Source organism: Mustelus asterias, chromosome 13, assembly GCF_964213995.1.
Source record: "Mustelus asterias chromosome 13, sMusAst1.hap1.1, whole genome shotgun sequence".
In the NCBI taxonomy this organism is placed as follows: domain Eukaryota; kingdom Metazoa; phylum Chordata; class Chondrichthyes; order Carcharhiniformes; family Triakidae; genus Mustelus; species Mustelus asterias.
The window spans coordinates 76,022,658-76,038,763 of record NC_135813.1 but is presented as its reverse complement, the minus strand read 5'-3'; the positions used below and the strand labels follow the sequence as shown (position 1 = coordinate 76,038,763).

At 42.8% G+C, this 16,106-nt stretch overlaps 1 protein-coding gene across 1 annotated transcript in view; it reads right to left on the bottom strand.

Annotated features, from left to right (window-relative positions):
• The window catches only part of aacs (acetoacetyl-CoA synthetase), a 115,000-nt gene that overhangs the window by 55,304 nt on the left and 43,590 nt on the right, over nt 1-16,106 (bottom strand). Inside the window, exons 7-9 of the mRNA XM_078227042.1 lie at nt 12,030-12,111; nt 7,679-7,829; nt 1,288-1,368 (exon numbers count right to left, since the gene is read on the bottom strand). Of these exons, the coding sequence (XP_078083168.1) occupies nt 1,288-1,368; nt 7,679-7,829; nt 12,030-12,111 (314 nt within the window). The remainder of the gene's footprint in view (nt 1-1,287; nt 1,369-7,678; nt 7,830-12,029; nt 12,112-16,106) is intronic.

Below are 16,106 nucleotides of genomic sequence, written 5' to 3'. Positions count from 1 at the left end.
AGATTGTGCAGTTCCCTCTGAGAAATTCGTAACTGTATTTCATGCCGGAGGAACCGTGCTCACTGCGGGAGCTGGGAGGCAAGAACTCAGAGACAAACAACCCAGCGCAGCTGATGAGAAGGCCAAAAGAAAGAGGAAAGAAATGAAGCAGACAAACAAGGACAAGCACAGAGACAGTAAATGGAGGCACAGTATTCCCAATATTGTAAAGACATCTGATTTTCAGGGGGGGACAGAAGTGGACAAATTCTTTTCAGGCCATCCAATTTTTTTTAATTCATTCGTGAGGCAAGGGTGTCGCTGGCTGGCTGACATTTGTTGCCCATCTCTAGTTGCCCAAGGGCATTGGAGAGTCAACCACATTGCTGTGGCTCTGGAGTTACATGTAGGCCAGGCCAGGTAGGGACGGCAGATTTTCTTCCCTAAAGGACATTAGTGAACCAGATTGGTTTTTCCGAAAATCGAGGATGGTTTCATGGTCATCAGTCGATTCTTAATTCCAGATATTTTTATTGAATTCAAATTCCACCAGCTACCGTGGCGGGATTCGAACCCGGGTCCCCAGAACATTAGCTGAGTTTCTGGATTAATAGTCTAGTGATAGTACCACCAAGCCGTCGCCTACCCACATGATTTACAGTCCCCAAAGGAACTGAGCAAACCAGTGCCAGAGCTCTCCGTCCTGACATGTGAATGAGGATTCCAAGGGACGAGTCTCGGGGCACGATAGGGGTAAACGTGAAGAACAAGGGACTGGGAAAAAGAAACAAGGAATTTCTTTAAAATGCGAGAAGGCAACATTAAAAGAATGAGAATAATAAAATCCAGCCAGACCAAGGTGGAGAAAAAGCAGAACGGGATCGAGCAGTGAACATCATTACATAACCTCAGATTTACAAGTGAGTGCATGAGCAGAAACAAAGAGTGAAGTCTCTTTACATGCGGGTAATGCAGGAGGAGGAAATGGCATGCATGAACATGCACTGTGCAGGAAGCGTGATCAGGTTAGGATCGCATTGGGCCAGCTCGGTTTCCCTTCAATGTCCTCGCCCTCTTAATCTCATGGTCAATTCAACTACTCCACCACCAATGAAATCAAAACACATTTCAGCACAATCATTTGTGTTTTACGGAGAGAGGGCCTCGCTGCCCTTGGTTATGCAAATGAAAATGACAAGCTATGACAAGCTTTGACAACCACAGAGATATATTTTTGTGCTCCAACAACTGGGATGATAGATCTTCCCATCCTGTGCATCATTCATGCACACAACAATCTGCACTTACTGTGGAGTAGTAGATAATGACATCACTGCTGCTCATGTTGCCATGGAGAATGTGTTCCTTCAGGTGCTGGATCAGCGTGCCCTGTGAAGAGATAATACTTCATGAGCAGTCTGGAACTATGGCTTGAAGCTGTGATACCAAGTCCTTCTGGTGCCTATGTGCCGTTACACTCCATCACGCAAACCAGCCTCCCATCCACTGATGTCTACACTGCCCGCTGCCTCGGAAAGGCAGCCAGCATAATCAAGGACCCCATGCACCCTGGACGTTCTCTCTTCCACTTTCTTCTGTCGGGAAAAAGATACAGAGTCTGAGGTCACGTACCAACCCACTCAAGCACAGCTTCTTCCCTGCTGCCATCAGACTTTTGAATGGACCTACTTCACATTAACTTGATCTTTCTCTACACCCTAGCTATGACTGTAACACCACATTCTGCACTCTCTCCTTTCCTTCTCTATGAACGGTATGCTTTGTCTGTGTACTGTGTAAGAAACAATACTTTTCACTGTATACTAATACATGTGACAACAATAAATCAAATCATTTAAAAGGAAGTGTTGAGCCATCTTACATTTCAAAACTAAGGTGGAGAAACCTTTCAAACAACAAATACTTACCGACTATTGCAATGGATAAAATTGGAGGAAGTCCTTGCACCACATGGAGGATTTCCCTCCATTCACTAATGGGAAATAAAAGAACCATGGATTTTAGCAAAGCCATATTTTTTAAAATCAGCGAATAAATTCACTGGCTCATCTCAATGGTTCTCGGGTGGTTTTAGCAAGGGCAAGTTTATTGCTCATCACTTGTTGATCTGAAAGGGTGGTACATCTGGCATCAAGAGCCAGCGCCGTTGTGTTGGACTGGTGTCACGCGTGAGCTAGAGGTGGTAAGGATAGCAGGCACCCAGCTCCCCCCGGGAGGTCATGAACACCCACGTTATCAGATTTATTGAATTCATTGATTGTCACAATAGAACTTGAACTTGCATCTCTAGGTCGTAGTCCTTTACTATAAATATTACAGTACTTCTATTGTACAAATTGTCTGATCTAAATAATTAGCTCTGAGAACCAAGTCCTCCCAAATGATTTAATGGTTAAAAAAACACATGGAACAAAAATGTTACCTTTTATTGGAAACTGCAGTTGCTATTTTTAAAATCAAAAAAATCCAAAAGGATGTGCAGGTTAGGTGGGTTGGCCATGCTAAATGGCCAATGGGCGGCACGGTGGCACAGTGGTTAGCACTGCTGCCTCACAGTGCCAGGGACCCGGGTTCAATTCCTGGCTCGGGTCACTGTCTGCGCAGATTCTGCACATTCTCCCCGTGACTGCACGAGTTTCCTCCCACAATCCGAAAGACGTGCTGGTTAGGTGCATTGGCCATGCTAAATTCTCCCTCAGTGAACCCGAACAGACGTCGGAGTGTGACGACTTGGGGATTTCCACAATAACTTCATTGCAGTGTTAATGTAAGCCTATTTGTGATACTAATAAATAAACTTTAAACTAAAATGCTCCTTGGTGTCCAAAGGTTTGTAGGTTAGAGTGATTAGCAGGATAAATTTGTGGGGTAATGGGAATAGAGCAGGGGGTGAGCCTGGGCAAGATGCTCTGTCGGAGAATCAGTGCAAAACTGATGGGCCGAATGGCCTCCTTCTGCACTGTAGGGATTCTATGATTCTAAAATGCAAACACTACAATGCACATAATCTTAACATTGTTTGCCTCTAATTAAATGTGTTCAAACATAAGATGGGGAAGGTGTTTTCTCTGTGCATTACATCTATTAAAATCATATCTGCTTCCTTTATGAATGCTGGCACAGAGACCATCATGTTCTATTCACTTACAGCTGGGTGTGGCATGAAAATGCAACAAGCCTGCCCCCTAGTGACGCACCACTTCTCTGCAAGGCCCAGCACCCTTTAAAAATGCCCTCAGTCTGGGAAGTACACTGACTGATAATAATGATTAACAGCTCACCATTCAGCAAGGTTGCAGCTAATGACCAATTCTCAAATTGACCCAGTCTCTCACCTAAATGTAATCAATGAATCAACAGGCTGGTAACAACAACAACAGTGCTGGGGAAACAAATGAGGCCTAAACCTAGAATTCATGGATTTCAGCAAATGCAGATTTCTGAAGTACAGTCAGTCCTTCGATAAATTTTTTCAAAACTGAGTGCCAGCGTCTCCAGCTAAATGTTTAAACTCACGCAACTGCATTAAGGATTAGACATGGTGGATTCAGAAAGAATGTTCCGGATGGTCGGGGAGTCCAAAATCCAAAACTAGGGGTCATTGTTTGACGATAAGGGGTAAACCTTTTAGGACTGAGGTGAGGAGAAATTTCTTCACCCAGAGAGTGGTGAATCTGTGGAATTCACTACCACAGAGTATAGTTGAGGCCAAACATTGTGCGATTTCAAGAAGAAATCAGATAGAGGGAGCCTGTAAACCCCACTCTACCAGCCTAACGATGTCATGGCAGCTCTTCCCACGTGTTTGCCAGTTACAGCCCTGAGCCCCTGGACATTCACCAATCAGTCATGTCACCATAAAAGATAGGAAGGCAGCAGGAAATGAAAGCCTCTGTTGCAAAGTAGAGATAATGTTTTTGTTTTGAATGATGGGCTCTTTCCCAAGTTGGTCACTTTAAGACTAGTGGCACGGAAATAGGCTTTTATGAAGTTTGCTGGTGGGAGCAGCAGAAACAAGCTTGGCTGGAATTCTCCGGCCGTTCATGCCGGCGGGATTCTCTGGTCCCGCTGCAGTGAACAGAGATTTGGCTGAGCAGCAAATTCTCTGTCCTCGTTGCAGTGGCAACGGGGCATGAACGGCTGGAAAATTCCAGCCACGATGCCCATTTCTGAGAGCTTTGAAACTGCGAGAAGACTGTGCAACCTCACCCACTTAAAATCAACCTTAAACCTCGTGTATTTTCAGGACCAAGCAGTCAACTTCTGCTTCAAAAGGTGCTTAATTTAAATTAACAATTAATTCAAACTGAAATTATGTAATAGAAAAAGCCTTCTGGATGATAAGAATCTTTCTTCAAAATAAGAATAGTGACCGATACAAAACTGCAAGGGACTTACTGAAAAATCACTTACACTCGGATTAAAAACACGGTGCAAGCTTCATTTTCAGTCACTAAGTGCCTGCTCCTCCATTGTCAGGATTAATACAGGGAACATTTTCATTTCTATCCTAAAATAAATGCCAAGAAGAGTCGTGTTGGAGTCAAAACGCTAACTGTGTTTCTCCTTCCACGGATGTTACCAGAGCTGCTGAGTTTTTACAGCACTTTTTAAACCTTCATTTCTATGCCTGTGGCATACTCTTGACTATCCATCTATTTCCACTACAGTACATAACAGGGGGTTCCAACTCTAAATCTTCAAAGTTTAAATTTAAAATTTACACCTTGGCAAAATTACACTCAGCCCATCAGATGTACAAGTTTCATTTCAAACATTCTACAAGTTCAAAGGTATCCCAATGCAGTCTACTTTTTTTTTAATACAGTGTATTTACAAGCACTCATCACAGTGGATGACTTACTCTACCGTTTCCGTTTATTACTTAGATACTAATCACCATCAAATACTTAATTTCAGGTGTCCATTTTTGAAGAAACAGATATGTGACAAATGTCCTTCATGTCTGAATCTAACCACCACCACCCTAAGTACTTATATCTAACGTGGAACCGAGACATCTTTTACAAAACTGTCCAACTTTTCACAGTCCAAGGAAGTAGTCAGTGCAAATGTTATAATTTAAGTGAGATAGCAACATTTTCAGATTACAGTTACATTTTTAAGTTAGGATGATATTTTTAATAAGGTCGAGCAGTGAAACAGAAAGAACCAGTAAAAAAAAAATGACGAGGTGGGTGGTCATGCACACAATTATTTGCAGTATAAAACTTGAAAGGTTGTATCGAATATCACTAAATCGAGTCTTACATTTGGAGTCCACAGGACTCATATTGAATTGAAATTTTGAATTAATCTAGTATAATTGAATAAGTTGTACCCCAATTGGCATTATTTTAACCTGCTGATAGCTATCTTTTTTATTTGTAATACTCTGCATGCCAAATGAAGGTGTTTAAGATTATATCAAAACACGGCAATCAAAATTAAATACTAATTGAAACATCTATTGAGTTCAGAAAGAAACTGTTGCAGGAAGAGAGCAGTTTCATTAAAAACATTTGCTAATTGCTTACTATGTAATTACAGTTTTATTTTTGTATTATAATTATGTCCATGCATGCTTGCAAACGACTCCATTAGTACAGAACCTTTAAGTGAATGAGCTTATATTATTTTAAACATAAGTTCTCAGTTAACAGCAAGCATCCTGTGGCATCCGACACAGGCAGCCTCAGGTCTGGCAAGCAGCTGGCAACCACAGCTATTATCGGGGGTTTGGGGCTCACTGCGCTAACAGCAATACAAAATATTAAATTACTGCAGATGCTGGAAACCTGAAATAAAAATAGAAAGTGCCAGAAATACTCAGTAGATCTGACAGCATCTGTGGAGAGAGAAACAAGAAAGGATGAAGGAAATTTTACGTGACCCCACCAGCTGTGTTTTTGGAGTGAGGTCACAAAGTAGGGTGGGTGCCCGCCCAACCCACCCCCCAAGCTCAACCCCATAATATGGGGAGATTAAACAGGCACCATATACAAATAAATAATTAGGGGTCAATTGATCTCGTTATTACGCAAACAGACCCCGGAAATAAGCTGGTGATGCCGTGAAATGGTTGGTGCAGGCAGTCCGATAGGAGTCGGCGAACTGCTTTTTTAAAAAACATTTTCTAAGGGCCAGAAGGAAAGGGGGACAATCTTCAAGAGGTGCAGTTTGGTGTTGAGCAGGCCAACCCCATGACAACTTTAGTTCTAGCTTTGGGGGGGAAAGAAAAGAGAACACAATCCATCTAACTCTGTTAACTATTTCTAAACTAATGAGATCAGTCAGGGAGAAGAAGTGAAATGAAGGGGGGGGGGGGTGGTGGGGGAGGATGAGAAGGGGCAATGGACCCTGAAAGAGGGTAGAATGGACACCAGGAAAAAGCACCTCAAAAGAGTGAAGGGAGCGGCCGGATGGACAGCATGGGTGAAAAGTAGATTGATACGTCGACACTCAAGGAGGGCAATGGAGAGTCACTGGATGGGGAGAACTGGAAGGTGTGTGATTCGAGGCTGGAGGGGACAGAAGAGGGAATCTTGGATGGAGCAGAAGGAGGAGCGTAAGACGAAGCAGGTAGAAATCCTGGATTTAAGGAGACATCAGAGGGAGTGAGTGCGTAAGGAAGAGTGTAGGGAGAGTGGAAGGAAGGAAGATTGTGAGGGTGTGAGGAAGGGAGAGAAGGAAGGTGGAAAGGTACAGGAAAGGGAAGGGAAAGCGAGTAGGGCAGTCATTCAGATATAGGGCAGAGTTCAATCCAGGCAATGGGGCTCATGCCCATCAGCTGGAGAGCTGGCAGGAGCCCACATTGTCTCCTTTGGAGAAGGCCCGCCATACTCAGCGTCAGTGAGACACCCAATTCCAATAACAGACTTCACTGTGATCAAAGAGGCCGCACTCCACGTTCCAATCACTGTTGAAGGGAACTCAGCCCACAGCTGACTGAGAGTGGCATCTTTGGCTAGGCCAGCATTTATTGTCCATCCCTAATTGCCCTTGAGAAGGTGGTGGTGAGTTGCCTTCTTGAACCACTGCAATCCATGTAGTGTAGGTACACCCACAGTGCTGGTAGAAAGGGAGTTCCACAATCTTGACCCAGCAGTAGCAATATAGTTCCAAATCAGCTTGATGTGTGGCTTGCAGGGAATTTGCAGGAGATGGTGTACGCACGCATCTGCTGCCCTTCTCCTTCAAGGTGGTAGAGGTCAGGGGTTTGGAAGGTGCTGCTGAAGGAACTTTGGTGAGTTGCTGCAGTGCATCTTATAGATGCCACCATGCTTTGGTAGCGGAGGAAGTGAATGTTTAAAGTGGTGGATGGGATGTCAATCAAGCAGGTGCTTTGCCCTGGATGACATTGAGCGTTTGGAGTATTGTTGGAGCTGCACTCATCTAGGCAAGTGGAGAGTATTCCATCACACTCATGACTTCTGCCTTGTAATGACAGACAGGCTTTGGGAGTCAGGAAGTGAGTTACGTGCCACAAAACTCTCAGCATCTGACCAGGGAAGGAATAACTTCTTTTTTTTCCCCCAAAGTGAAATGCAGATATATTTTGCATTTCATTCTTCCACTGAATGCAATTTTGAATACAGCATACAATCCTGCAAATAAGCACAGCTAAATAAAATTAAACAAGTCTTTATCCTTTCTTAAAACCTCAGGGATTACCTACCCCGGCTGAGTGTACCATGCATTTCGGTGCCCCTGTTGTACCAGAAGAATACATGATGAAAAGTGGGTGGTTGAAAGGCAGCTGCTCAAACTCCAGCTGTGGACCATGATCTCCTTCCTTTCCAGTGGCAAGAAAGTCATCCAAAAACACACTGTGAAAAGAAAACCATTTGGTGATAAAATACATTAGCTCTACGTGTGCGCGTGTGCATAAATACACACCAAAATAATCGCACTGCCTCTGCAAAGGAAAGTTGATGCAAAAATAGTCGCTGATGTTAAAACAAGTAAATGTTCTCCCCATGCAGATTTGGCTCTGATTTCCTGCAGGTTTTTCTAGTGGATTTACTGTTGGGTGGGGGCTGCGTGTGCATCCCAGACAACACTTGGCACTGCTGAGCAGTAGATCATCAACCTGGCCAGGAAGCTATTGCACCCAAGAGGATCAATAAAGGAGCTGAATATACTGCACTATATTTTACCCGTTATAAGTTATTCCAAGGAGCTACTCTGGCATAGAAGGATGTAGCCACAAGGCAGGACCATGCCATCTCCCCCACCACATTAACAGTGCAATGACGTTACTGCGAAAATCTCCTGTGAAAATGTGTCATGGTCATGGAAAGATGACATTAATGGATCATAAATAATTCCTTCTCTTCTCATGTTGTTCAATTTATGCACCAACTACAATATAAAATAACACATCTCTGGAAACAGCCCACCCGACACCCTTCCCAGCTCAATTACCAGCCTTCCTCCCTCTCTGCCCATCGGAAAGACTAGGGCCGGAATCTTACGGCCGTTCACACCAGCGGGATTTTCCCATCCCGTTACAGTGAACGGAGATTTGGCTGGACGACAAATTCTCCAACCTCGCTGTAGTGTGGCGCGAACGGCCAGTAAGATCACACCCTAGGGAAATACAGCCCCTGGTCTATTGTTAGCACTGTAGGGGGGGAAACTCAATTCTCAACACAACCTTTTACATATATTTACTCTTGAGTTTAATCTCACACAAACAAAGAAAACCACCCCAATGTCCAAAATGGGCGCACCATGTTCTATTTCTGGAAAAGTTGAAATGTTGCAAATTAATTTAAAATTATAAGGTGTATCATTGACTGAAAGTTTTAATGATCAGCAGGGTCAATGCATACATTTTGAAAACAAAACACTTCAGTTCTGTGCACAAATAATTTCATCAAATTATTAGTAAGCACAGAAAAATGCAGCAAGTTGATGTTTAATGCACTGAAATAGGGGAAAACACTTACAGGCTGAAAGACACCGTAGCCTAACTGCTCCAGACGACCAATATATGAAGTGAGACATCACATTATACATCAACTCTGGTTTAACTGAGCAGATGTAGATTGCCGGAATAGCAAATAGCCTGACCAGTTTCCAGAGATGTGTTATTTTAAATTGTAGTTGGTGCGTAACTTGAACATTGAGAATAGAAGGAATTATTTATGATCCATTAAAGTTACAAATAAAGATCTATCCAGAAGGGCATTCAAAATATTAATTTGCATCTGAACATCTAAGGTGGAAGGGGACTGCAGAGCAGAAGAGAGGAAGACAGGATGGAAAATAAACGTTTTCTTATAATTTCCATACAAAATCTGCACAAGAGTGATAAAGGAAAGAAAATTTGCATTTTACTAGCGCTGGTTGAGAAGAATGTTCCCAAGGACACGGGAATAAATTTTAAATTTAAACTTTATTTATTAGTGTCACAAGTAGGTTTACATTATCACTGCAATGGAAAATCCCCTAGTCGTCACACTCCGACGCCTATTTGGTTACGCTGAGGGAGAATTTAGCATGGCCAATGCACCTAACCAGCACGTCTTTCGGACTGTGGGAAGAAACCGGAGCACCCAGAGGAAACACACACAGACAGAGAGAGAATGTTCAGATTCCGCACAGACAGTGACCCAAGCCAGGAATTGAACCTGGGTCCCTGGCGCTGAGGCAGCGGTGCTAACCACTGTGCCACCCGTAATAAACTTCCTTGCTCTCTTCCAAATTGTGGTTTCATATCCATCTTAAAACAGATGTGTCATTCTAATCTGATCAGAAAGACAGAACCTCTGACAATGCAGCACCTGTCCACGGGTTCTGTATTCAAGGTCTGGAGGAAAATTGGAACCCACAATCTTTTAACTTGGAGACAAAAATAGGCATCAGCCACAACCCATGAGTTACATCCTTATCTGCACATTTAACTGCAGTCTAGGTTTCAGCTCATAATCTAGGCCATGGAACTATTTCAAACAACAGTTTGATTAAGGGATAAATATTGGCCAAGAGACCTGGGTAACTCCCCGACATTCTTCGAATCAAGGTGTCATGGGATCTTTTACATCCTTAAATGTAGGCAGATGGGTCTTTGGTTTAATGTCTCACCGAAAAGACGGCATCTCTGATAGTACATCACTCCCTCAGTACCATTCTGGAGTGTCAGCTTCATTTTTGTGTTCAAGCCCAGGAGTGGGAATTGGAAACCTGGGCATCTTGTGGCTCAGAGGCAAGAGTGATACCGACTGAGGCACAGCTTATCCCCGGTGTCCCATCCAATATTTATCCCTCAACCAACATCACAAAAACAGATTACTTGGTCGTTATCACTTTGTTGTTTGAGAGAGTTTGCTGCGTACAAACTGAGTGCCACATTGCCGTCATTACACCAGTGACCACGCATAAGGTGGAATTTTCCCGAATATCAGATGGAAAAAGCAGCATCGAGTCTGCCAGCATCAACAGCGTCTTTCTCCATTGTATCGTCCCAGACTTAGTAAAGAAAAAGGCAAGCAGTGGGTCCCACAATGTCACAGTGGCAGGGCAGGCTCTGAAGCTTGGAGTGCTCTTTTCAAAGGCCGCCTCAATGCACAAAGGTTAACTGGAACCCCCGTCCACCAGGCATGACCCAAGGGACTCTACCTAGGATGATCCTCTCCCTCCCAGCGATGCACTCACCTGAACTCCTTTGGGAGAACTGCTCGCCAGGGGCAGGCCTTGGGAGGTCAATCGTAATTCACGCCAGTATGCCCTCACACCGACGTGAATCAACCTTCTTACAGTAAGGGGGGGTGAGAGATGAATCAGGCAGAGGTCTGATAATGAGATGTTAATGTATGGAAATTGTGTATCAACATTCAACCCGTTACATCACTGGCACAGGCAGGGACAATCGCGTCACGCTTTTATATTGGCATGAATCATGGTTTGGGGGTCTCTCACGAGATTTCCCACTTCTATTACCAAACACGCCCAAAAGAAAAACAGGGTCAGAAAATCCTGGCCTTCAGAAAGTACTTTGTTCAGTCTAAAGCACTTCAAGATGCCCAGGAAAAATGCTTTATAAATGCAAGCCTTTTACTTTTTGAAGAAAATACTCCAGTACTACAAACCCATCATTCAAGAGTTTAAACTGAGATCCTGTTTTCTCTTTCTCAAGTGGATTTAAAAGATTCCAGGTCACCACATGGATAAGAACAGGGTAGATCTGCCAGGGTCCTGGCCAACATTCATCCCTCAACCCACATCATAAATTGGTTATTCATCTCATTGTTGCGCACAAATTGACTGCGACATTTCTCTTCTGTGAAGCCTCTCGGAATGTCCCAAAATCATGAAAGGTGCAGTTTAATTGCCAATCCATTTGTTTCTTCCTTTTTTAGCAGCCAAACCATCCCCAAATTTTGGATAAATCAAGTTCCTAGCAGGTGCAAAAAACATAACACCCATTTGCAATCCCACTCAACAGACACAACTCACGTCAGAAAATAGATAAGGTCCTACCAGCGGGTACTTTTCTACAGTTTCCAAAGTAAGCAATAATCATCTTTTTTTTCAGATACCAAATGAGCCATTGTATTCCCAACATTTTCTACTTTTGTTTAAGTTTTAAATTAATTTGCCTTGTGGAGCCATATAAAAATAATTTTAGAGTTGACAAATGAGAAATATCGTAATTCCAATTCTGACCTTGTGTATAAGACCCTCCTTTCGTTCCACCACTTGTAACAAAACTTTCAGCCATTTTAGTCTTGCTGTCTGCAACTACATTTAAATCGCTTGCCTTTGCTATTCCCCCCACTCACCCAACATCCCCTCCACTTGCCCCCCTCTCTCTACCTCTCTCCCTTCACTTAAAGTTTCCTCCTCAAGCCCCATTTTTCAACCTTGCCTTTCATCAACTCTCTGACTGCTCACTACCCATTTCCTTCTGTGATCCTCAATGGGAGATCTGCTACACGCAAAGTGCTACAGAAATGCTGGCAGTAGTTGTCTTATTATAATACATAGAAACATTCATTAAAATATCATTCCTGAGTTTTCACCTGTTTGGTATCCTGGACAAGTCTATGGTCTCTTTCGATCGAACATATGGGATTATTATTACCCTCTTCAAGTCGGGCAAACCTAAAAGAGCAAATAAAAAAAGTCATTCAATTGACCCAAGATTGCAACGAGATAACACAGACTTGGGAGTTGTCAGTAATATAACCCTAGGTTTTAGCTACAAATTAGAATTTGCCTCGAAACCAGCCTCTTCCCTTTAGATTGACAGTGATAGCTGTCTGTTATGGTTGCTCTAGATTGCGAGTGCATCCAAGAATGAAGGAATTAAAAAGGGATATAAACCATTTTATACAACCGCCTCCAATGCAAGTGCGGTCTTCCTCATCGCCTCCAATATATTCTCCATAAGAAGATTTTTTTTAAAATAAACATCCTCAGTTGTTAATCAGTTCTGTGAGAATGGATACCAAGTGCTATGTTTAGGCTACTCTGCTGCAGGTATATCAGTTCAAAAGAAATCTCATGACATTTTGGATAGCACTAATAGTTGCATTGGTCTTTTCCATCTATTTGGCCATTTCTCTCCCCCCACCCCCCACCCAAGTTGATCGAGAAGTGTTTTATTATTTTCTACACTGCGGTAGCTGAGAGGATTAGATACAAAAAACACCAATGCTTTAACATGTGGCTTCTTCAACATTAGGACATGAACTCTTATTGCGCTTGTTTGAAATTGCTTCAAATGGCATTTAATGGCAGTGCCAACCAGCCCATTTATATTACCTCCATTAAAAAGTGCAAAAAGTAATTTAGTACAGACGCCAATAGTCAGAGAACCTAATTTTAAGGCGTTTCTTTAGTATTAGTCCAACTTATCCTTTAATTAAAGAATAATAGGTATCTACAGTGATATATAGCCACAGATTAAATGTAAGATATGAAAAGTCGTAGCTTAAATTGTGGTAGACACTTAGCGTGAAGGAGGTTCTAGCTATGATTAAAACTGCAGCTTTTGAAACCTGACATTTAATCCATGATATAAATCGCTCCACAGACCTACTTTTGAGGAAATGTACTCAATGCACTGCTTTTTGATCCTGCAGATGCGAAACACTTGAAACCTTTTAGTTCTCTATCAAAAAGCAGACGCTTAAATATGAAAAGTTTGAAACCTCAAATACGAATCAATTTTTGCATCATCGGTAAAGAATTCTTTGTAAATCATCAAGGAAATAAATTCTATGCAGTATTGCTAATTTGTCATTGGAAGCAAGTACGAGTCTGGAATCTACAAGCCAACCCACTGAAAACGAAAAATTGACCCAATTAAAATTACTGCATATGACCTGATTTCTTTAAAAGGTATGAAGATTATTCCCCCCCCCTCTCTTACAATATTTATTTTCTGGATGTTGTGTACACCATTAACTTAAACTTAACCCCACCAGGGAATTGAATTGGCAAGGATACTAACCACTATACTAACAAAGAACAGTTGCAAGCAATTACATCCACAGCATTAATTGGCCATTTAATTAAACAATCAAATCAGGAATGCTGAAATAGAATCAAAACTGAGAGGTGATACTTTTGAAGAAAATGTTTTAATCTGATAGAAAGAAGGAATTCAGAAAACTAACGCAAGATTGAAAAACAATGTTGCCTCAGGCAGAAAGTTATGCATTTGAGCTCATTTGTTGGTCCAGATAAACGGCTGTTGCCCGATGTCCTTGTCCTCCATCCCTGCATTGCCCCTGTGATAGTTCTCTTGAAGCTGGAGGGATGGTGGTTCTGCAATTGGGAAATTTATTTGCCTTTCAGGCATCCAGCATTTGCATCTGACTGCACAATATCTGTCTTCACTAAGTTTGATAAAGTCATAGAATCTCTACAGTACGGAAGGAGGCCATTTGGCCCATTGAGTCTGCACCGACAACAATCCCACCCAGGCCCCATGTCCGTAACCTCACGTATTTAACCTGCTAATCGCTCTGACACTAAGGGACAATTTAGCATGGCCCACCAACCCAACCCGCACATCTTTGGACTGTGGGAGGAAACTGGAGCGCCTGGAGGAAACTCACACAGGCATGGAGAGAACATTCAAACTCCACACAGACAGTTACCTGAGGCCAGAATTGAATCCGGGTCCCTGGCGCTGTGAGGCAGCTGTGCTAACCACTGTCACCATGCTGCCTTGTTCACTCTGACCCTGCCTGCATTTCAATTCTCACATTCACCACATCAGTTACCCTTTAAACTTTCAAGAGTGAGAAAGGCAAAATAGTGACAAACTGGGTGCAGCCTTGTGCTGCCGGCCATGTTGTTACAATGGGAGATGTGACTGCCCAATCCCGACACATACAATTTAATCCACACTGTCAACACAAAGACTTCTGTCCTACAAGACAGGGCTGATATTAACAAGCCTCCAAGGGGGAAGAGTTGGAATACAAGATTTAATAAACTAATAATTACAGAACTACTTAAACAATCTCCTACCAATTCCCAATTGGCTCATCTTCTACAAACAAAACTTGTTCATCCAGATGAGCAAAATGAATGTTGAGGAATGGAGCGGCACAGTGGTTAGCACTGCTGCCTCACAACAGCAGGGACCTGGGTTCAATTCCGGCCTCAGGTCACTGTCTGTGTGGAGTTTGCATGTTCTCCATATGTCTGCATGGGTTTCCTCCGGGTGCTCTGGTTTCCTCCCACAGTCCAAAGATGTGCAGGTTAGGTGGATTGGCCATGTTAAATTAACCCTAGTGCCAGGAGGAATAGCAGGATAAACACGTGGGGTTACAGGAATAGGGCCAGGGTGGAATTGTGGTCGGTGCAGACTCCATGGGCTGAATGGCCTCCTTCTGCACTGAAGAGATTCTATGAAAAGAACCCTTCCTATGCAATGCACCCAATGTCATTAAGCACCTAAATCAGGTGCAATGTAACACAGCTAGATACAAAGCAAAACCCTCCCTACTCTGCGCTTCAAGCCCAACCTCAAAAAAAAAAACCCACCTCCTCATGTAATACATGTTTTCCATTTCCCCTAGCAGCCATTCTGTGGTCTCAGAGTCAGGCCATCAATCGGAGCCAAATTTGTGAAACATTTGCACTGTAATGTCCAGTCTTAGTCCAAATCCTTATAACTCAGGAAAACCAAGGTCGTCCTCCCGTCAGAAGGAGTTGGATTTGCAACCTCCCATACAGATGAAATATCCATGCCCAACCAACAACCCCGAACATTACATTTTTTAAAAATCCCAAATGAATACTTCCTTTTTTTAACATTTTTTTTCACAACATCGAGAGTCACACATTAATTTCTGCCCAACTCTCAACATTGATGTTTGGACAAATTACAAATAATTCAAAGCCAAACATGACACCACGCTGCTTTTACTCAGAGGTTTGATTCAGTGCATTTGTCAATTCTTTCATCCAGAACAAAAAAGGAACTGAGAAGTCATCTGATGTTAAAAAATGGCCAAAATGTATAGATGACAAGAAAGATTAAAATAAAACCCTATGTTTCTTTTCACCATGTTGCCTCAAGTCTTTTTTTTTAAGCATTTGTTCTCTAGGAAAACGAACACTGAGAAGTGATCTAGAGATTTATAAATTATGGAGGAGGCTTGATAGGGTTGATGTAGAGAACATGTTGCCGCTTGTCGGAGTCCAAAACTAGATCATAAATACAAGCTAGCCAGCAATAAATCTTTAAGTTTAAAAGTTGATTCACTAGTGTCACAATTCGGTTTATATTAACACTGCAATGAAGTTACTGTGAAAATCCCCGTGTTGCCACACTCCGGCACCTGTTCGGGTACACTGAGGGAGAATTTAGCATGGCCAATGCACCTAACCAGCGTGTCTTGCGAACTGTGGGAGGAAACCGGAGCACCCGGAGGAAACCCACACAGACACGGGGAGAACGTGCAGACTCCGCACAGACAGTGACCCAAGCCGGGAATCGAACCCGGGTCCCTGGCACTGAGGCAGCAGTGCTAACCACTGCGCCGCCCCTAATAAAGAATTCAGGAAAAACGTCTTACTCAGAGAGAGTGATTGAGATGTGAAAGTCTGAGGCAAATAGCATAGGCGCATTTTAA